General features: G+C 44.5%; 1 protein-coding gene across 1 annotated transcript; it reads left to right on the top strand.

Annotated features, from left to right (window-relative positions):
* On the top strand, positions 1-23,527 carry abhd8a (abhydrolase domain containing 8a). The gene is made up of 5 exons (XM_034183326.1): positions 1-42; positions 8,632-9,452; positions 12,019-12,189; positions 12,344-12,560; positions 22,779-23,527. Exons 2-5 carry the CDS (start codon positions 8,641-8,643, stop codon positions 23,010-23,012), a joined length of 1,434 nt encoding a protein of 477 aa, XP_034039217.1. The 5' UTR covers positions 1-42; positions 8,632-8,640; the 3' UTR covers positions 23,013-23,527.
* The last annotated feature ends 370 nt before the right edge of the window (positions 23,528-23,897 follow it).

Below are 23,897 nucleotides of genomic sequence, written 5' to 3'. Positions count from 1 at the left end.
AGATTCGTCATCAACATTTGCCATAATCATCTAACTCTGCAGGTAAGAATTAAGTCTATTTTAATTGCATAATGCTGTCTCATTATTGCGCAGCACGCAATCATCATCATCATCATCATCAAACATGCGCGACTGTGCCTCAAAATATTTAGGAACCCACCACATGGCATGCTATATATTATGCAAATGAATGCAATCAGAGGATATTTGTGTTTTATTTTTATTTAATGAAAATCAAACGACGCAGCCTTTATAGAATATTGATGTCGATTGGTTAAATTTCTGCGCGAGGCGCTAGCAACACAAGATTTTGTGGCCAAAAAGAAAAAAACCCTGCATGTGCACGGTGACACACTGCCACAGTGAACCAGCAGCAGCAGCACACTGTGTACCAAACCAGACTCACAATGATGTGGCTGAGTAATCAGGGTTTGTGACGTGCAGATCGGTGCACTCGAGAATTTTTAAAGTCCTGCTTGCAAGGACACAGATTTGACTGACAGCAGGGCTGCATAGATTTGCTGTATGCGGTTGTTGTGGCGCAGCGGCTTCTCAAGGCCAGAGTCAGTCAAACAGATCATGAAGTGACCTCAAAGAACCTCTGCCATCCTCTCTGTCCAACCCACACACAGTAGAGGTGGGGGGATCGATCCTAATATCGATAATATTGATACCAACGCTGGTATTGATATTGAATGATCCTCGTGTAAAAAGATCGATACTCAAGCTTTTTTCTCTCCCGCATGCACTGACTGCTGCGCACGCAGATTCATCAAAGTCTACTCTCTGTCTGTAAGAGCAGCGCTGCGCTGTGTCACACAACACGGAGCAGCGTACCCTTGTATTGTGGTTTGTCAGCCCTCTACCTCAGGAGATTTTGTTTTAAGTTGTTTTGAGTGATATTTTTTTAAAACAAAAATGTTGATTGTGATAATAAAGTATTTTGTTGTCACGTATAATGTTTGGCGAAATTCTATCCTAGGTCTTTTGGATCCTTTGCATCTATGAAGCTTAAATATGAAAAAGTATCGGTGTCGGTATCGGCTATACTGGGCCTGTATTTACTTGGCATCGGATCAATACCAAAATTCCCGGTATCGCCTACCTCTAACACACAGTTCATCATCAATCAATCAATCAATCAACTTTTTTCTTATATAGCGCCAAATCACAACAAACAGTTGCCCCAAGGCGCTCCATATTGTAAGGCAAGGCCATACAATAATTATGAAAAACCCCAACGGTCAAAACGACCCCCTATGAGCAAGCACTTGGCAACAGTGGGAAGGAAAAACTCCCTTTTAACAGGAAGAAACCTCCAGCAGAACCAGGCTCAGGGAGGGGCAGTCTTCTGCTGAGACTGGTTGGGGCTGAGGGAAAAAACCAGGAAAAAGACATGCCGTGAAGGGGGGCAGAGATCGATCACTAATGATTAAATGCAGAGTGATGCATACGGAGCAAAAAGAGAAAGAAACAGTGCATCATGGGAACCCCCCCACAATCTACGTCTAAAGCAGCATAACCAAGGGATGGTCCAGGGTCACCCGATCCAGCCCTAACTATAAGCCTTAGCGAAAAGGAAAGTTTTAAGCCTAATCTTAAAAGTAGAGAGGGTATCTGTCTCCCTGATCTGAATTGGGAGCTGGTTCCACAGGAGAGGAGCCTGAAAGCTGAAGGCTCTGCCTCCCATTCTACTCTTACAAACCCTAGGAACTACAAGTAAGCCCGCAGTCTGAGAGCGAAGCGCTCTATTGGGGTGATATGGTACTACGAGGTCCCTAAGATAAGATGGGACCTGATTATTCAAAACCTTATAAGTAAGAAGAAGAATTTTAAATTCTATTCTAGAATTAACAGGAAGCCAATGAAGAGAGGCCAACACGGGTGAGATATGCTCTCTCCTTCTAGTCCCCGTCAGTACTCTAGCTGCAGCATTCTGAACCAACTGAAGGCTTTTTAGGGAACTTTTAGGACAACCTGATAATAATGAATTACAATAGTCCAGCCTAGAGGAAATAAATGCATGAATTAGTTTTTCAGCATCACTCTGAGACAAGACCTTTCTGATTTTAGAGATATTGCGTAAATGCAAAAAAGCAGTCCTACATATTTGTTTAATATGCGCTTTGAATGACATATCCTGATCAAAAATGACTCCAAGATTTCTCACAGTATTACTAGAGATCAGGGAAATGCCATCCAGAGTAACGATCTGGTTAGACACCATGCTTCTAAGATTTGTGGGGCCAAGTACAATAACTTCAGTTTTATCTGAGTTTAAAAGCAGGAAATTAGAGGTCATCCATGTCTTTATGTCTGTAAGACAATCCTGCAGTTTAGCTAATTGGTGTGTATCCTCTGGCTTCATGGATAGATAAAGCTGGGTATCATCTGCGTAACAATGAAAATTTAAGCAATACCGTCTAATAATACTGCCTAAGGGAAGCATGTATAAAGTGAATAAAATTGGTCCTAGCACAGAACCTTGTGGAACTCCATAATTAACTTTAGTCTGTGAAGAAGATTCCCCATTTACATGAACAAACTGTAATCTATTAGACAAATATGATTCAAACCACCGCAGCGCAGTGCCTTTAATACCTATGACATGCTCTAATCTCTGTAATAAAATTTTATGGTCAACAGTATCAAAAGCAGCACTGAGGTCCAACAGAACAAGCACAGAGATAAGTCCACTGTCCGAAGCCATAAGAAGATCATTTGTAACCTTCACTAATGCTGTTTCTGTACTATGATGAATTCTAAAACCTGACTGAAACTCTTCAAATAGACCATTCCTCTGCAGGTGATCAGTTAGCTGTTCTACAACTACCCTCTCAAGAATCTTTGAGAGAAAAGGAAGGTTGGAAATTGGCCTATAATTAGCTAAGATAGCTGGGTCAAGTGATGGCTTTTTAAGTAATGGTTTAATTACTGCCACCTTAAAGGCCTGTGGTACATAACCAACTAACAAAGATAGATTGATCATATTTAAGATTGAAGCATTAAATAATGGTAGGACTTCCTTGAGCAGCCTGGCAGGAATGGGGTCCAATAAACATGCCGATGGTTTGGACGAAGCACCCAATGAAAATAACTCAGACAGAACAACCGGAGAGAAAGAGTCTAACCAAATACCGGCATCACTGAAAGCAGCCAAAGATAACGATACATCTTTGGGATGGTTATGAGTAATTTTTTCTCTAATAGTCAAAATTTTGTTAGCAAAGAAAGTCATGAAGTCATTACTAGTTAAAGTTAATGGAATACTCAGCTCAATAGAGCTCTGACTCTTTGTCAGCCTAGCTACAGTGCTGAAAAGAAACCTGAGGTTATTCTTATTTTCTTCAATTAGTGATGAGTAGAAAGATGTCCTAGCTTTACGGAGGGCTTTTTTATAGAGCAACAAACTCTTTTTCCAGGCTAAGTGAAGATCTTCTAAATTAGTGAGACGCCATTTCCTCTCCAACTTACGGGTTATCTGCTTTAAGCTACGAGTTTGTGAGTTATACCACGGAGTCAGACACTTCTGATTTAAAGCTCTCTTTTTCAGAGGAGCTACAGCATCCAAAGTTGTCTTCAAAGAGGATGTAAAACTATTGACGAGATACTCTAACTCCCTTACAGAGTTTAGGTAGCTACTCTGCTCTGTGTTGTACCTACTTGTACAAAACAGCTGTAGGTTTTCAGTTGGATTTATATTTTGTTGGTGCAATATTTAGTGAAGTTTATATTATTTTGATGTGTAGTATGGTGGTGCAGCAGCTGGATGGCTTGGCTGACATAAATTTTTAGATAGTGTTACAGTAAACCCCAAAGTCCGTACTAAACATGGATGACTCATTTAGGCCAGACATCCATGTGATACCCAGACACTCAGTCACTCCAGCACAGCTGATGAGGCCTGGTATTGGCACATTGGGTCACTCTATAATATCTAGGCCTTGGAAGCTGTAGCCTCGGGAGTTGTGGTTCTATGATGTTCTTAATGAATTCTATTCAATGACATTTTGTTGTGCTGCCCCCATTTTGCTCAGAGCTACCACAGGAGAATCGACATGGATCCACATGTTGAGCTTGCTTTTCTAACACAACTTCAGCAGTTTGGGTAGCTTTGAACCCGGGACACTTTTCTTGGGAAACAAGCACACTTATAGCTACTGTTTGCTCCACTGTGCTGTCACACAATAGGAACGACTTTGAAAATATAATTAACTCTGTGTGTCATATTGCCATATTAACATATTTTAAAATCATGTCTGTTTAGAATGTATATATATATATATATATATATATATTTATCAGCCCAGTCTTTTTTTCGTGCTCCCGTGATGAAATGAGTCAAATTTTCGTGACAGGGTTTTTTTTAACTCACTATTACTAACCCTACTCCTACCCCCCACCCTAACCATAACCACCCCGACCACCCCCCCCCCCCCTTCATTTTTAATTTCTTGTAGTCATCACGGAATGAATTAGAATGAATTTGTGCTGCCGTGACGAAAATGAAAATGAGGTGCTTTTTGTCACAATATCATGATCCAATAGATTAATGTATATTTCGTGCTGCTGAATCATGACTTGCCGTGAGACCAGGTTGTGTGTACAGTGGTCCCTTGCTATAACGCGGTTCACCTTTCGCGGCCTCGCAGTTTCGCTGATGCAATTTTGCATGCTTTTTTTTTTTTTTTTTTTAAACAGCACATTGTGTTCTGCGTCCTTATCAGGCGGGCCGGTCACGGCACCAGTTGGCATCACCGGTCGGTATCACTGCGATTGCTCTCACTGCCTCTGATGCACGATAAACGAGGGACCACTGTGTATATATATATATATATATATATATATATATATATATATATATCTATATATATATATATATAAACCATTGTGCAGTTGACTACATTTTCAGACTAATTCACACCATGTGACAGAATGCTGGTGCAAGCAGTTAAGTGTTTCCTAAGCAGAATATCCTCAAATCAAAGTTATTTCAACTTAACTAATGTTATTTCAACTTAACTAGAGAAGTCTTGTGGCATTAACTCAGTTGAAAGTTGAAATAACTTTTAAAAAATTATGCAAATTGTTACATGCAATTCTCATTTAGACAGCAGTTCATTTTTTTAAAGTGTGCTGTTTTTGGAAATGACAATGGATTTACACTGTAACATTTATTTATTTTGTAAAGGCATTTACATATTTTACTGTATTTTTTAACAGAATTATTCTGGTAACCTCAGCTGCCAGTTTGTTTGTTTTTCTTATTTAAAAACAAAATACTTTTCAATTTAATATTGTTTTTTTTTTTAAATAAACTGTATACATGGATAGATTGATTTGTTGCTCAAACACAGTCTAGACAGTCACGCAAAGTTCATTTGGCTTCAGGGTGAAACTGGACACCACTTGATTCACTGACCTTCAGATCCATCCAGTCTTTTACACACACACACACACACACACACACACACACACACACACACACACACACACACACACACACACACACACACACACACACACACACACACACACACACACACACACACACACACACACACACACACACACACACACACACAGTGTTTTGATGATGTTTGTGTAAACCAGGACAGATGCAGTGCAGACTGCATCATTACAAACGAACCATTTATTCGGGATTTGCAATCCATAAAGACATGTTGTTACAGTTCATCTGCACAGAATAAACAGCATGAAGCATCCATGGTCACAATGGAGACAAGAGTAGCACTCATTAGGCAAACCTGTTTTAACCTTTTCAGTCATGTTTTTTCTATCAATCAGTTTTAATTATTGCATTAACAAATCAACAACCAAACAGATGCTGCTGAAAAGAACCTAACCAGTAGAAGAAACTCGTAGGGCACTTCCACCACCAAGGCGGCTCTCCAACCATCCTAACTAATACAACACCAGTTGAACTGTTAATTTAACTGCACACTATGACACAGTTTTTACATTGAGATTAGAGCTTAAAATGATAAAGATTTTGATGGTCAAATTTGTGTTGATGGGATTGTAACTCAGGGATTACTCAGATTTGATGGAAATTGTAAATTTTTGGTGGCACAAATTTAACCTATTTGAAAAGACAGTTTTACACAAGTTCTTTCTTGTCTTAACTGTGATACCTGGATAAATGAAAAGTCATGAACAGAAAGACAATATTTAAACTGAATTTAATTCACGTTATTTGTGCTAGCCCAATAGTACAGACGGTTGCCCAGTTCCGGATCACCTTTTTTAAAGCCCCGCTATACGGAGCCATAATGCAACTGAATGTCCTTTGTTGTGTATTGTTGTATTGGGTATTTGGATGTTATCTTGCTGACAAAGTCTGGGTGGAGTAGCCCTTCTACTTAAAGTGTGAAGCCACATTATGTGTAGTGCAAATATTTGCCGGAAATGGATCACTTTGCCGGTTCTGGATCACGACACTCTGTGTCACTTTGGGTTCATTCCTGGCATCTGGCTGGAGCCCTTCTAATGCAGAATGATACACACTGTGCCCGAGAATGTGTTTTGAAGACAAAATGATACAAATTATACTTATTAAATGATAATATACTTTGTTTCGAAAGGCACTGTTATACGCTTTTACAAGCAAAAAATGAAGTGTGGAGGTGAGATTTCTCCCGAATTAAAAAGTAAACGCCCCCACATTCATGCCCATTCATGATGTTGAGATGACCCCCAAAGTACACGACTCACAACTACAGACACGAGGCTGCTGCTTCAGTGATCCGCAACTGGCAAATTTTCGCGTCGGAGATAAATGCGAGCAGCAATTAAACAGCAAGACATAACACACTGACATTTTCTACCCAAGTAAGTATTTTCCCACTCTAGAACCAAAAACACCAAATGGCTAACTCACCTTTGCTACGTCTTAGAGATCATTACTTTAAAACCTGCAGGAATGAGTGAGTGAGAAAAAGCGCGCACACCACAGACACCGGGATGTTTTGATTCCTCTGCTGATCACAAGGATGGCTGGATCCAGCCGAGCTTGTGGTCGTTTGTAGACAAAACATCAGTCTTTCCATTGGTACCAAGTATTAGCTTATTCACATTGATTACGAGAAACGGCGGCGCAAATACTACAGCAGTGATCCAGAACCGGCAATGATCCGGAACTGGGCAAGTGACTGTACCCGTGCAGATGAAGACATTAAGGGCTACAACAATTTGACATGTAATCATGACTTTCACCCAAAATTATTGACCTCTGGCTGATTTTGTAAAGAAATTCTGGAATCCACCAAAGTGTGTCATATTTGGTTCAAATTGGGTTGAAAATCAAATTTCTTTACCTTTGCCAAAATTAATTCCTCAGCAATTTTATGGACAGCATTTATTGACAAACCAAGTTTATTAAAAATTTGGGGAACTACCTGGGAGGAGTAGGCCAACAAACAGACAGGCAGACATGTTATCGGCCCCACTTATTAATCTTTGTTAAAGTTGACCCCACCCGGGCAATTCCAGGACCCATCTCGATTTATGCACCACGTTTGGGTGCAAACTATATTGACCATTGATCCTAAGTCCATAGCCTTATTGATTGACATTCGGTAAGGACGATACCGCCCGGGCCATATTTGATGGACATTATAGTGAAAAATCATAATTTTGACCTTTGTCCCCAATGGGCTTGTCCTTTGCCAAAAACAAATCCTTTCAGGGTAGTCCAGGAGTTAATTTTTTTTCCACATATGAAGATTGATGGAAATTGGAGAAAGGATTTTGGAGGAGTAGGGGAACAAACAGACAGATCAACCAAACATTTTGGACCCCTCATGACCCTAAATTTGAATTAACAGGTTTAGATAATGATTGAATGTCAATTATGTGAATTTTTTCAAACTGTGACTGCTTCAGAATCATGAAATATACAATAAATCACTGAAGATGTAGGTTTAGATGATGACAGATGAATGGCACACAACTCCTATAGTCAGGTTCACTCTGCTCCAGCACTAGCTTTCTTTGGAATGTTTGCCATTTTTTGTAAAAATGGCAGCTTAAAATTGTAGTCCTGGCTTCTAGATGATGTACAACCTTGATTCCAGTGGCTAAATGCACATTTTCTGTGCCAAGGAATCTAGTGGTGCTAATTACAACAATAAACAATTGGCAATGCTGCATTATTGGGCAACGATCTTGGATTTTCAAGTGACTTTGCCCACATGTCAAAGTTTGCAATTAGCATCACAGGAAACACTGGCACTGAAAATGTGAATTTAGCCACTGGTATCAAGATCCTAGGTTTTTAGAAGCCAAGATATTGAAAAAAAGACATTTTAAGCCATCATTTTTTTAAATTCAAGATCGTCGCCATGGTGAATTCTGGGAAAATCGAATCATCCTTTTATGATTGACTACTGTATGCATTTTCCAAAAATGCATAGTTTTACTAATCTCAACAAAATTCAAATGAAATTACAAGCTTGGCTACTACTACAGGTCTAGACAACTACATGAAAAAAAAAACTCAAAGTAGGAGAAAATTGGTGAATATGGGTGGTTTACTTAAAGTTAAAGTCGTATAAGTGGTTCTTGCTTTAAGCAGTTTTCCATGATTTCTCCTGTTTGATGTTCACACAGGGAAGCATCATGCTCAGCACTATCACTGAAGGGATATTTTGCTGTCTTACCGGGAAGCCTGCCAGGCTGGTGTTGCCTCTGGAGTCATCAGAACCTTCAGATGGCTTTGAGTTTGTGGAAGTGAAGCCTGGAAGAGTCCTTCGAGTGCGGCATATCATTCCTGAGCGTCCGTCAGCAGCAACAGAAGAGCACCCAGCAGACAAACAGAAGAACAATGGCAGCAGTGGTGATGTTGGCTCTCCAGAGGATTTTTCTACTGGCAGTAGTGTCCACTGCAAGAGAAAGATCACAGTCTACCGAAACGGCCAGCTAGTAATTGAGAATCTTGGTGATGTCTTGCACTCAGAGATCCTCCAGTGTCAAGATGGAGATCTGGAGCCTTGTAGCACTTTAGAAGTTCATCTGGGTGACTACAAAGAAATGGATTCTTCTCCAGACCCCAACCCTGTTCATTCATCAGTCTCTCCACCACCTGGGGAGCAGAAGCCTGCTCCACCTCATCGTCGCCGTCGCTGCAAGCCCAAGCGTGCAGTGCTAATGGACACAAAGAGGGTGATCTCCAGCTGCAAAGGGTCCCACTCAGATGTAGCACTCTTCTTCGTGCATGGTGTGGGAGGCTCTCTGGATATTTGGAGCAGTCAACTGGAATTCTTCTCTGGATTGGGCTACGAGATCATTGCTCCGGACTTGGCAGGGCACGGCGAAAGCAGTGCCCCGCAGATTGCAGCTGCTTACTCTTTTTATGCTCTAGCTGAAGATCTACGAACCATCTTTAAGAGATATGCTCGTCGGCGCAACATTCTCATTGGCCACTCATATGGGTGAGTGAAGATTTGCCAGAGTTCCAGTTTGTCAGCTAGAAAGGTTTCACACACAGAGTATAGACCCGCACTTTTACATGTTTGACATTGATTCATGCAAATTATTCCAATTTGATTCAGTAATATTTGGTTCTTTGTGGCCTTGACATTTAACCCTCTGGGGTCCGAGGGCATTTTTTGGACAGTTCACTCGCCTGGCATAAATGTTTTATTATTGCTGTTAACAGTTCTCCCTGCATCCCACAATCAAGTTTTATGTCTCTTTTTTCAGGACAACCTGTGCTTTCAGAATATATATGTTTTTGTTGTGTTTTATAAGTGTAATAAAGGTTTACAATCAAAAATAGGCAAGGAAAAAATAAAGCGAAAAATAATTTTCCACACACATTTATTCAAAACACACAGCAAACTATAATATGACACTTTATAAAGGTAATTTTAACTCTTGTGTGAAATGCTGTGCAACAAAAAGGTTCAAAGAATAAACACAAATGCACATTTTGAACAATATATACAAAATGGTCTATGCATTTTGTTGTCCATTGATATGGTAAACAGTACTTTACGCAGAGAAAGCAACAGAGTTATCCAGTAACATTCACATGCAAACTAGTGGAGCAATCCTGATAGTTACACACTCTTTGTTTGAACACATGAGATTGTCATCAGAGGCTCTCCGTGTGCTCCTGCTTTCACTGATCGCTGTGCGTAATGGCGCAGGGCGTACGGAGTAAGGACTAATAGCATGTACTCATTGGAGCACCCAGGGAGCTATTCAAACGGGCCAACTAGTAACATATCACTCCTGAAAACGATCTTTGGCTTTTCACGTGAGGTAAATCTGCCTTCGGATTGGATTTTGGAAAACCATGTGATGGTGAACCAATTCTGAATGGACTCTCACATTGCGCACGTCATCACACAGCTTCCATGAGGAGTACAAAGACGGCCGATGGCTGGCTCAAAAGTCCACGGAGTTAACTTTTCAGCAAAAAAAACAAAACAAAACAAAAAAACAAGTTTCTATCTCATATTCAAAAGTTATTTATAATTTAGCTTGGTCTGAGCCATTGTATATGACGGCGTCGGCCCCAGAGGGTTAATCATTTCTTTCAAAAATGGATCCACTTTACCCTTGACTAACACACAAGCTTCCCACCATATTTCATCCAAACTGTTTGAGTTAAACATTTATGGTCTTGAGTTTGACCTTTCAAGGTCACCCAGTGTCAAAGATCATGTGACCAAGAGAAAATTGATATATGACCTCATATTAGTGCTTTATAGGAACCATAATGGCAGCATGGCTTAGTTGTTAGCACTGTTGCCTCACAGCAAGAAAGTCATGGAATCGATTCCCACCTGCAGCCTTTCTGTGTGGAGTTTGCATGTTCTCCTCGTGGTTGCGTGGGTTCCCTCCAGGTTCTTCGGCTTCCTCCCACATTCAAAGACATGCAGGTTAGGTGGACTGAAAACTTTAAATTGTCCATAGGTGTGCATGCGGGTGTGAATGTGTTTGTTTGTCTACATGTGGCCCTGTGCATCCAGGGTGTACCCCGCCTCATGCCCTATAACTCCTTGGGATAGGCTCCAGCCCCCTGCAACCCTTAGTTGGAGTAAGCGATTGAAGATGAGTGAGTGAGGAACCATAGTTGTATGTTCAAACAATTTGTTGAAATAACCATCCTAAATCAGTTTGACCTTTCAAGTCACTCAATGTCAAAGGTCATCTGATGATTAGAAAGGTTATATATGGCTTCATATTAGTGATTTGTGGTAGCCTTATTTGTACCTTTTAACGGGTTTTTCAAAAACATTTCAAATTAATTTGACCGTTCAAGGCTATCAAAGGACAGCGGTTATGTGACCTATTAATATTAGCACATTAATGATTTATAGCAACCATAGACGTACCAATAACTAATTTCTGTAAATAGGTATTCTAAATGAGTTTGAACTAACAAGGCCACCCAGTATCAAAGGTCATGGACCCAACAGAAAAATGATATATAACTTCAGATTACTGGTTTATAGTGGCCTTAGTTATATCTGTAGCCAGTTCCTAAAAATAGACAACCAAAATAACTTTGACCTTTCAAAGCCACCAAAGGTCATGTGACTAACGGAAAGGTGATAAATGAATGGATATTAGTGTTTCATAGTAACCATGGGCTTTGTTGGAACTAATTCCTCGAAATAGCTATTTTAAATTAGTTTGAACAAACAGGCCACCCAGTGTCAAACGTCATATCATAGAAAGATGTCCTATAGCTTCATATTAGTGTTTTCTCTTGGTTTTAGTTCTATCTTTAGTCTGTTCCTCAAAATAGATGATTTGAATAAGTTTGACCATTCAGGGTTAAGCAAGGTCAATCACTTTGTCCTTGGCTGTCCCTTAGTCTTCTCTCAAAGTTTGGTCAAATTAGACCAAAAACACTCAGCTGTATTTATTCATCATTGATGGTGTCTAGAAGAGGTCTCTGGGTAACCAGATTTTACTCAGGATTTTATTTATTGGTTGCATCTGTTTTTACCATGATGTAACAGCCCTTTATGTCACCCTTAGAGTATCGTTTTGCACCTTCCTTGCCCACGAATATCCAGACCTGGTACACAAAGTGGTTCTGATTAATGGAGGAGGTCCCACAGCTCTGGAACCAAGCCTGTGCTCCATCTTCCAGCTGCCGTCTTGTGTCCTTCACTGTCTGTCTCCTTGCCTGGCTTGGAGCTTCCTCAAGTAAGATCTGCTTTGTGTGTTCTCAAAACTGACACACACAGCAACACTCCACACACCTTCCGTTACAAAGTCACAACACTCACACAGTTCTGGTTTTTATTCTATATGTTTCACTTGTATGTTGCTAACAGTTCTCTTTTCCCATTAACCTCAGAGCCGGATTTGCCCGTCAGGGTGCCAAAGAAAAGCAGCTGCTGAAGCAGGGCAATGCCTTCAATGTGTCCCCGTTTGTGTTGCGTGCCATGATGAGTGGTCAGTACTGGCCTGAGGGGGATGAGGTCTACCATGCAGAGCTGACTGTGCCCATCCTTCTGGTTCATGGCATGTGCGACAAGTTTGTCCCCCTGGAAGAGGACCAGCGCATGGCAGAGGTATGTGCACAATCATTATACAAAACTGCCTATTTGATCTTTGTTCTTTTCTTCTACTTTTGGCTGCTCCCATTAGGGGTCACCACAACAGCTCATTCGTTTCCTTCTCACTCTGTCTGCTGCATCTTCCTCTGTCACATCAACCACCTGAATACCCTCCATCAGGACATCCATAAACCTCCTCTTTGGCCTCGCTCTTTTCCTCCCACCTGGTGGCTCCATTCACAACATCTTTCTCCGTATATACCATGAGTTCCTGCTCTGCACATATCCAAATCACCTCGGTCTCACCTTTCAATTCTCTGACCCACACCGTCCCTATGTTCATTCCTAATCCTGTCCAGTCTTGTCACTCAAAAGGAAAGGCAGGAGTCATCCAGCATTCCTCACGCAGTCTGTAGGCCTGCCCCCATGACAGGGTCACCCCTGAATGCAGACTGCAGCATGCAGCACCTGTGTCAGGTCTTTTATCTCAGGATCATTCCAGCCCCTTGCGGTTTGGATCCATCAATCCTGCAATCCCATGTGCTGTCGTTCGTATCTCGGACAGAGAGAAAAAATGCAGAATCAACTGGAAAAAAAACCGTACACCTAAGGTGTAATTCATCAGCAGTAAGTCGACAGGAAAACAGAGAAATTACTAAGGTGATTACCGGCTGCAAGCCCTAAGATTCCCTAACAGACCCAGAATTTAGATAAAGTTGAGGTCGACACCCTGTTCCATTGCAAATAAAATGACTTTAAAAGGATAGGAAGCACAGTACCATACTATGCCAGTATGCTAGCCATACGAGAGGGAAAATAGATGTGTCTTAAGTCTCGTCTTGAAGGTTTCTGCAGTTTCTGCAGAATCTGACTGTTTAATTGACACAGGGTGATCATTCCACAAAACAGGTGCATGATAAGAGAAACCTCTGTGGCCCACAGACTTTATATTCAGCCTAGGAACACAAAGTAGTTTTGCACCCTGAGAACGCAGAGCCTGGGCCGGTATGTAGGGTTTGATTAGGTTAGCTAAGTAGGGAGGTGCTAGTCCGTGAATAATTTTATAGGTTAATAGCAGAACCTTAAAGTCCGACCTCAAAGACACAGGAAGCCATTGAAGAGATGCCAAAATGGGTGTAATGTAAATGGGTGGTCAGACTTTCTACTTCCTGTCGAGAGTCTGGCAGCAGCATTTTTAACTAATTGGAGACCCCTAATGCTGGACTGTGGTAAACCAGAAAATACAGCATTGCAGTAGTCCAATCTAGAGGAAACAAATGCATGGATCAGAGTCTCTGCATCAGCCATAGACAAGATAAAAAGCAGCAGTCATAATATAAAAGGACAAATGGGGTCAAAAATCACCTCAAGGTTCCTCACTTTGTCAGTGTAATGATGACACATGAGTCTAAGTTAAGCGTTAACTGATCAAACTGATGCTGATGTCTCACTGGACCAAGAACCATCCATTTGGTCTTATTATTCTGTCTTGGAATGTTTTGGACACCACTGCTCTAAGCCGTACGACATAGCTGGGCTCATTACTATTTTATAAACTTTTCAACTCACCCTTGCAGATACCCTTCTACCACATATCCCTCCTGCCAGTCTCTTCTTCACTACCACACTTTCCATTACTTTTACTTTTTTAAGTTCTCAACAGGAACAGTCACAAAAATTGAAGGTCATTGAGCAAGAACATTACATGAACATCACATGAACAAAGAATGAGGACAGGTAATGCTGGCATTCGAACATTCTACAAATGTTCATTTAATGTTCTGCTTCAACTGTTTATATGATGTTTGTGAACATTTGTGAATGTTTGTATATTGTTCATTGAATGTTTGTATGCAAACACTACCTGTCTTTGTTCTTTGTTCATATGATGTTCGTGCAATGTTCATGCCATGTTTGCGAACGTTCTCATGCAAACATTCAATGAACGTTCAAAGAATGTTCAGTTTCTTGGTGGGTTTCCATTACTTTGGACAGTATTTACAGCCATCTGTATTCACCACCTCTGTTTGCAATTTCACTATTTCATCAAGCTCCCCCTCATTCACACACGTACTCCATCTTGCGCCTGCTGACTTTCATTCCTCTTCTCTCCAAAGCATATGTTCACTTTTCCAGGCTAATCTCAATCTGTAATCTATTCTCAGTACAGATCACAATGTCATCCAGAAACATCATAATCCATGGAGACTACTGTCTGATCTTGTCCATCAACCTGTCCATCACCACTGCATATGTGAAAGCGCTCAGAGCCGAGTCTTTCACAAAGAAAATTTTGAAATGTTCAAAATTTCTGGCATGTATAAATTTCATGCCGCTTGCATGAACTAGTCATGAACACTGTGTCAAATGTGTGTCAATGCGTGGCAGGGCATCTGAACCTGAAATTAGATTTTGAAGAGATGTTACATCTATAATAAACATAGCTTTGCAGATACGAGGTCTATTAGAAAAGTATCCGACCTTATTATTTTTTTCAAAAACCATATGGATTTGAATCACGTGTGATTGCGTCAGACAAGCTTGAACCCTTGTGCGCATGCGTGAGTTTTTCCACGCCTGTCGGTTGCGTCATTCGCCTGTGAGCAGGCTTTGAGTGAGGAGTGGTCCAGCCCCCTCGGCGGATTTTCATTGTCAGGAAATGGCAGAATGATTTGGGCTTTTTTTCCATCAGAATTTTTTCAGAAACTGTCAGAGACTGGCAGCTGGAAACCATTCGAAAAATTTATCTGGCTTTCGGTGAAAATTTTACGGGCTTCACAGAGAATAAGGACTGTTACTACAGCTTTAAGGATGCGCGGCGCGCCGCGCTCCGTGCCTCCACCGAGAGCCACAAACCACCGGATCATTTCTAAACGGATGGCTCTGTGGAGCCGGACCGTCGTGTGCACTTTCTCTGGTTATTGTTGGGAAAGTGTAGTGACACGGACCCACAACAGGGGGCGTAAATGAACGGACAATAGAGGGAGTTAAATTAGAACACTTTACTGTTGTGAATGTCACAACCACACACAGCAGATTACAGAATGAATACAAGTCAATTAATGAAGGTGTCGTGTGGGCAGGCTCGACGATAGGAGACGCCCGTCTGGAGACGAACCGGAACCACACGATTTCCACCACCACCGAACCCGAGGGATACTGGAGCCGCCAAGTCCCGAAGTCCCCAGGTGGCCACCGTCTCAGCGTGTCGGATCTGGTACTGCTGGCGGAGAACAAAAACAGTCAAGTGTGGGTGTGTGTACACCCCGTAACAATAATGGTGGGAATTCCACCTCCACCTCCGAAAATATGAACACAGTCTTTTACAGAACCTGAACAGTCACTTGTCTCACTGATCGTGAAGGGTGCAATCCGTCACCCTGTCGTTACCGACCAGTTCAGCTTCCCGCTGACACAAACGACTGAAACCTCCTGTACAAAGATCAGAAACACACAGTGCAGTACGGCACAGATTAAGGCTGAGAATGTTACCTCTCGCAGAAGTCGATATCTCGGCGATGTGGTGGAGGTGTCATCCTGCTTTTATCCCAGGTGAGATGCAGATGATCGGTAACAGCTGTCATAGTTGATGAGTGACAGCTGTCACCTCGGCTGTTCCTGTAGGCGGCAGCGCCCTCTCGTGCCTGAAGCCCGCACTTCAGGCAGGGCGTCCTCTGGTGGTGGGCCAGCAGTAACTCCTCTTCTGGCGGCCCACACAACAGGACCCCCCCCTCAACGGGCGCCTCCTGGCGCCCGACCAGGCTTGTCCGGGTGGCGTCGGTAAAAATCGGCCAGGAGGGCCGGGTCCAGGATGAAGCTCCTCTTCACCCAGGAGCGTTCTTCGGGTCCATACCCTTCCCAGTCCACCAAATACTGAAAGCCCCGGCCCATTCGACGGACGTCCAAGAGCCGGCGTACTGTCCAAGCCGGCTCCCCGTCGATAATACGGGCAGGAGGCGGCGCCGGACCGGGTGCACAGAGGGGTGAGGTGTGATGTGGTTTCAACCTGGAGACGTGAAAGACTGGATGGATCCGCAGTGAGGCCGGGAGTTGGAGCCTCACTGCGGTGGGACTGAGGACCTTGAGGATGCGGAACGGCCCTATGTAACGGTCTTTCAACTTCAGGGAAGCCACTTGGAGAGGTATGTCCTTGGTTGATAGCCATACCTCCTGCCCGGGCTGGTATACGGGGGCCGGGGACCGTCGACGGTCTGCATGGGCTTTTGGCCTCGTCCGGGCCCTCAACAAGGCCGAACGGGCGGTGCGCCACACCCGACGGCATCTCCGCAGGTGGGCCTGGACCGAGGGCACACCGACCTCTCCCTCCACCACAGGAAACAAAGGGGGTTGGTACCCAAGACACACCTCAAACGGGGAGAGGCCGGTGGCAGAGGATACTTGGCTGTTATGCGCGTACTCGATCCAGGCCAGGTGTTCACTCCAAGCCGTCGGGTGTGCGGATGTTGTACAACGCAGGGCCTGCTCCAACTCTTGATTGGCCCGTTTGGCCTGTCTGTTAGTCTGAGGGTGATACCCAGACAAGAGGCTCACGGTGGCCCCCAGTTCCCGGCAGAAACTCCTCCACACCTGCGAGGAGAACTGGGGACCGCGATCCGAAACGATGTCTGTAGGTATCCCATGCAGCCGGACGACATGGTGGACCAGGAGATCCGCTGTCTCCTGGGCCGATGGGAGCTTCGGGAGGGCCACAAAGTGGGCCGCCTTGGAGAACCGGTCCACTATCGTGAGGATGGTGGTGTGCCCCCGGGACGGCGGGAGGCCCGTGACAAAATCCAGACCGATGTGGGACCAGGGGTGATGAGGCACAGGAAGTGGCTGCAGGAGTCGCTGTGCCTTCTGGTGGTCCGCCTTGCCCCTGGCGCAGGTGGTGCAGGCCTGGATATAAGCCCGGACGTCAGCCTCCAGAGACGCCCACCAGAAGCGCTGCCGGACCACTGCCACGGTCCTACGCACCCCTGGGTGGCAGGAGAGCTTGGACCCGTGACAGAAGTCCAGGACGGCAGCTCTGGCTTCTGGTGGGACGTACAGTCTGTTTCTCGGTCCTGTTCCGGGATCCGGGCTCCGTGCCAGGGCCTCCCGGATGGTCTTCTCCACGTCCCAGGTAAGGGTAGCCACGATAGTGGACTCCGGTAAGATGGGTTCCGGTGGATCTGACAGCTCGGTCTTGACTTCATGTTCATGCACCCGGGACAGGGCATCTGACCTCTGGTTTTTGGTCCCGGGGCGGTAAGTGATCCAGAAGTCAAAACGGCAGTGCGGGGGAAGGGTGAGTGCCCGATCCTTGCTAAAAACGTCAGCAAGATCGTGGTATTCAACCGGCACCGCCGATAGATTGGGGGGAACTTTGACCTGTTCCTTAGCCTGGGAACCGGGAGGAACCTAGGATCCCAAACACACCCGATGGCAGGTCTCGCTCCACTGTACCACCATCCCGGATGGCCAATCAATCCGGGGATTGTGTTTTAGCATCCAGGGGAACCCCAGAATCACACGGGAGGTAGAGGGAGTCACAAAAAACTCAATCTCCTCCCTATGATTCCCTGACACTACCAGAGTTACTGGTAGTGTCCTGTGTGTGATTAAAGGGAGTAGGGTGCCATCTAGTGCTCGCACCTGCAATGGCGAAGGAAGCGCCACCAGAGGGAGCCCTACCTCCCTGGCCCATCTGCTGTCTAGCAGATTCCCTTCTGACCCTGTGTCTACCAGTGCTGGGGCCTGAAGGGTTAAATCCCCGCTAAGGATTGTAACTGGGAGCCATGTGGAAATGTGTGTGTGTCCCACGTGAATTTCTTGGCCCACCCTAAGCCCAGTTTCTAGGGGCGGGCGTTGGTGTTGAACCGTTCGGGGCAATTACTCAATTGGTGCTCCACTGAACCGCAAACAAAACACGCCCCGCGGGGAAGCCTCCTCTGTCTATTCGGTGGTCTGAATGTGGCCCTGCTCGTGTCCATAGCTTCGTCAGCAGGGGGAGCTGTCGCCACACGGGACATAGAGGCCAGGGAGCGTGGGAAGGGCGGACCTTTTTCTGACCCGGAAGGAAGAGGGACGGCGCGCGCCCAGCCACGCCCTTCGTCTCGTTCCCGACGGCGTTCTTCCAACCGATTGTCTAACCGTATAACAAGATCGATAAGCCCATCTAATTCCCGCGGTTCATCCTTGGCCACCAGGTGCTCCTTCAGGACCGATGACAGTCTGTTTACGAAGGCGGCGCGGAGCGCAGCGTTATTCCAGCCGGACCTCGCAGCCGCGATGCGGAAGTCGACTGCATAAGCGGCTGCGCTCCGGCGTCCCTGTCTCATTGACAGCAGCACAGTTGAAGCGGTCTCTCCCCTGTTAGGGTGATCAAACACAGTCTTGAACTCCCTCACAAACCCAGTGTATGTGTGAAGGAGCCGTGAATTTTGATCCCAAAGCGCCGTAGCCCAAGCGCGTGCCTCTCCCCGAAGCAGATTAATCACATAAGCTATTTTACTAGCATCTGACGCGTACATGATGGGACGCTGTGCGAAGACGAGCGAACACTGCATGAGAAAGTCCACGCACGTCTCCACACAACCTCCGTATGGCTCAGGAGGGCTTATGTATGCTTCAGGGGATGGTGGGAGGGGTTGTTGAACCACCACTGGAACATTCATATCCTGCACAGGGTCGGCAGGAGGAGGAGCTGCAGCAGCGCCCTGAGCGCTCGCCGCCACCTGCGCGGAGAGAGCCTCCACCCTGCGGTTCAGGAGGATGTTTTGCTCGGTCATTTGATCCAACCGAGCCGTAAAGGTGGTGAGAATGTGCTACAGCTCACCAATCACGCCTCCTGCAGATGCCTGCGCTCCCTGCTCTCCCATTGGTCATTCAACAGCTGGGTGACGCCCCTCGGAGTCCATGACGCTGGCCGAGATATCCTGTTGGGAAAGTGTAGTGACACGGACCCACAACAGGGGGCGTAAATGAACGGACAATAGAGGGAGTTAAATTAGAACACTTTACTGTTGTGAATGTCACAACCACACACAGCAGATTACAGAATGAATACAAGTCAATTAATGAAGGTGTCGTGTGGGCAGGCTCGACGATAGGAGACGCCCGTCTGGAGACGAACCGGAACCACACGATTTCCACCACCACCGAACCCGAGGGATACTGGAGCCGCCAAGTCCCGAAGTCCCCAGGTGGCCACCGTCTCAGCGTGTCGGATCTGGTACTGCTGGCGGAGAACAAAAACAGTCAAGTGTGGGTGTGTGTACACCCCGTAACAATAATGGTGGGAATTCCACCTCCACCTCCGAAAATATGAACACAGTCTTTTACAGAACCTGAACAGTCACTTGTCTCACTGATCGTGAAGGGTGCAATCCGTCACCCTGTCGTTACCGACCAGCTCAGCTTCCTGCTGACACAAACGGCTGAAACCTCCTGTACAAAGATCAGAAACACACAGTGCAGTACAGCACAGATTAAGGCTGAGAATGTTACCTCTCGCAGAAGTCGATATCTCGGCGATGTGGTGGAGGTGTCATCCTGCTTTTATCCCAGGTGAGATGCAGATGATCCTGTAGGTGGCAGCGCCCTCTCGTGCCTGAAGCCCGCACTTCAGGCAGCCCACACAACAGTTATCACAAGAGCTGGACATCAACCATTTTCCGTCAGATTTCACTTTTAACAAGAGATTTTGTCATGGAAAGCCGAGCGGAGGCTTCGCGCGTCACTATGGATTCGCTGATGAAGTGAGACAAAACCACCTCCGTTTTGGTCTCACAGGACGGCTTTGAAATGGCGTTCAGACAGCTGTCGGTGGTTTTTCCATCGAGTGATTATCCGAGAAATTGTGGATGTGCCTGGACATGCCAGAACATGTCCCGTGAGGCTTCATCATGGTGTTGCTGTGCGGCATGCGGCACTGCCGCGACGCGCGAAGCCTCTGCTCCTCTTTCCATGACAAAAACTCCTGTAACAGTGGAATGTGCCGTTCATTTCCAAACTGGACGCTGTGTTTTATCCAGGACGTCGTCTGACAAGCACAGGAATTGTGAAAAGACGTGGACATCAGCACTTTTTTGGCACATTGAGACAGACGTGCAGAGGAATTCCGCGCGTCGCGGCGGTGCCGCATGGCGCAAAGCAACGCAACAGCAAAGCAAAGCAACAGTTTCTGAAAAAGTTCTGATGGAAAAAAAGCCCAAATCATTCCGCCATTTCCTGACAATGAAAATCCGCCAAGGGGGTGGACCACTCCTCACTCAAAGCCTGCTCACAGGCGAATGACGCAACCGACAGGCGTGGAAAAACTCACGCATGCGCACGAGGGTTCAAGCTTGTCTGACGCAATCACACGTGATTCAAATCCATATGGTTTTTGAAAAAATAATAAGGTCGGATACTTTTCTAATAGACCTCGTACATTACCTAACTAATAAGAAGGAATGAAAATGCAACTGTTTTACCAATCCATTACAATATCTAAATAATTACCTTTGAGAGAAGATTCCAAATGCATTCTCCACCACACAACAAGCACGAGACAACCTGTAGCTGTAGATCATTTGTCTGTGATTCTGGTAGTGATGAGGGAATGATTTCTTCAGCCAAGTTCTGAGACCAAATGCGTCATTGGCTATGAAATTTTATGGCACAGGCTTGCTGTATTTTACAGCATGGTGGGACAAAGCGGGATGCATGGGCATGATCCGTGATGATGATGCGTGGCAGTGTGGGGATCAAATTTGTGCAAGTGTCAAGGAGGCTTATCCTTGTACATGTCCTGCACTACACTCACATACTTCTCTGCCACTGCAGACTTCCTCATAGAATACCACAACTCTTCTCTTGGCACCCTGTCGTAAGCTTGATCTAAGTCAACAAACTCACAATGCAGCTTCTTCTGGCCTCCTCTACACTTCTCCATCAGTACTCTCAGAACAAATGTTGCATCATCGGTATTCCTCTTTATTGGCTTGAAACCGTATTGCTGCTCACAGATCTTCACCTCTTTTCTACTCTCCCCCATAACTTCATGCTGTGGCTTATGCCTCTGTAGTTACTGCAGCTCTGCAAACCACCCTTGTTCTTAAAAATCTGAACCAGCACACTTCATCTCCACTTCTCAGACATCCTCTCACTTTCCAAGATTTTATTAAACAATCTGGCAAGAAACTCTGCTGCCGTCTCTGCTAAACATTTCTATGCGTCCACTGGAACATCATCTAGATCAACTGCCTTTACAGTCTTCATCCTTTTCATAGCTGATCTCACTTTATCCTTACTAATCAACTGCACTTCCTGATTTACTCTCTTCACATCATCCATCTTTTTCCCAACCCTCTCTCATTCTCATTTTCATTGTTATTCAGCTCCTCAAAGTTCTCCCTTCACTTTCTCAATAGACTGGCCTTGCTTGTCAACACATTTCCACTCAGATCTGCTACACATTCTTTACCATTTAACTGTAAGGGCATTCACTTATCTTGGCAGTGTCAAACATGTCACAGAACTATAACTACTTCACACTTGTCTGGGTATCTTGGTGACTTCCCTCACCAGACTCCTCCTTAAATGGTAAATGGACTGCGCTTATAGCGCTTTTCTATCTGCATCGCTCAAAGCGCTTTACACATCAATGCCTCACATTCACCCCAATGTGAGGCTGCTGCCATGTAAGGTGCCCACTACACACCAGGAGCAACTAGGGAATTAAGGACCTTGCCCAAGGGCCCTTAGTGATTTTTCGGTCAGACTGGGATTTGAACCGAGTATCCTATGGTCTCAAGCCCAGCACCCTAACCATGAGTCCATCACCTCCCCTAGATTTCCAACACTTTCACTGCATACAGATACACTTCTGATGACCAAATCCAGGAAGTCATTTAATGGCTTGTTCTTAGTTTTGATCCAATACAAATGCAAATCACAGCCACAGAAGCCTAAAACCCCTTTAGAATTGTGCTAGTTTCTTGGTGTCTGGACCCTGACTATGAATGACTATGCACCTCGTGATGTTGCAAAGATCTATAAATACTAGAGCTCTTGGTGAAATTCCATTGTCCCAGCATGAATGGTAAATGTCCAGCAGGTGGAGCTATTGCTCTATTTCATGAACCATGAACATGTTCCTTATAGTTGTGGATAACATTGCCAAACAGAATATTGCATCCTGGCAGACCTATGGACTCTCTAAATGGCTTATAGTTTGTTACATCTAATATGAAATATCTGTCTTTCTAGATCCTTCTGTTTGCATTCCTGAAGGTCATTGAGGATGGAAGTCACATGGTCATGATGGAGTGTCCTGACACCATCAATACTCTCCTCCATGAATTCTTTCTTTGGGAGCCTAACATGTCCAAAAAAGACAGCAGCAAGACAGAAACAGAGAAGACTGTTTCAATGATTGACACCCTTCAGGCACTTCACATCAGTAAACTTGGAAAAATAACCAACAAGGAGTTTTATCACTGAACCAAGCAAAGGCCCCTTTGTGGCAACTGTTGTGTTCTCAAGGTCGCTGGTAAGTTATGAGCTGCTTCAAACAGAGCCATTCCCAAGATGTAGATGGCCACTGGTGCTCCAAGTTAAAGCAGGATCATGAGTGAGGAGTGGACAGAATATGCAGATGAATGGACTCGTGCAAATATGCACTCGGCTTCTGCTTCACTTTTTTGTGCTTTATCGTGTCATACTTGCAAAATGACAGTATGTGGTGATTAGACACTTTGTCAGTTGATGTGTATTAAATGTTTCTAGTAAAGTGACAACTACAAGATGCAAAATGAGTTATTCAAGAAATGGTATCTGAATTTACTCATCATCATAAAATATGTTCTGTGCAGAATTACCTTTATGAAATATGATTAACTTAAACGGCTACTTGCTTTGGATTCATATTGCATCCGATTGAATGGGAAACTCTTGAACTGATATAATAAGCCAGTGTGATGCTGACAGAGTGGTTATAATAAAATAACATTGCTGATAGTTTTATGAGAGTACTTCATTACCAAATACAAAGTGAATGCTTGGGGTGAAATAATTGCATCTTGGTCCTGAAAGTACTAGACTACCATATTGTTCTAAACATGAAGGTTTTTTTTTCCCCTTAGAAATACATTTGAAAAAAGGAGCTTGTCTTATATTCAGGTTTTAGACTTTAACATGTCAAATATGTCCACAAGTGTAGGTCGTACCAAATACTTGTGAAATGATTGTGTTGACCAGCAGCGCAGCAATCCACTCCTCTAAGTAGCTGCACGGTGGAGAGACACAGTGATCATCCTGAACAGAAAGTGTCAGTAAGGTTTGGTAAGTTAACTAGCACCTGAGGAGAAATTATGATGCAAGCTTTAA

Source organism: Thalassophryne amazonica, chromosome 12, assembly GCF_902500255.1.
Source record: "Thalassophryne amazonica chromosome 12, fThaAma1.1, whole genome shotgun sequence".
Lineage (NCBI taxonomy): Eukaryota > Metazoa > Chordata > Actinopteri > Batrachoidiformes > Batrachoididae > Thalassophryne > Thalassophryne amazonica.
The sequence above is the reverse complement of the archived record's forward strand: the minus strand, read 5'-3'. Positions and strand labels throughout refer to the sequence as shown.

Coding starts and splice junctions, on each gene's coding strand:
- abhd8a (XM_034183326.1), top strand. CDS start 8,641: ATGCTCAGCACTATCACTGAAGGGATATTTTGCTGTCTTACCGGGAAG. Junction 9,453..12,018: donor CTCATTGGCCACTCATATGG/GTGAGTGAAGAT, acceptor TGTCACCCTTAG/AGTATCGTTTTGCACCTTCC. Junction 12,190..12,343: donor CTGGCTTGGAGCTTCCTCAA/GTAAGATCTGCT, acceptor CATTAACCTCAG/AGCCGGATTTGCCCGTCAGG.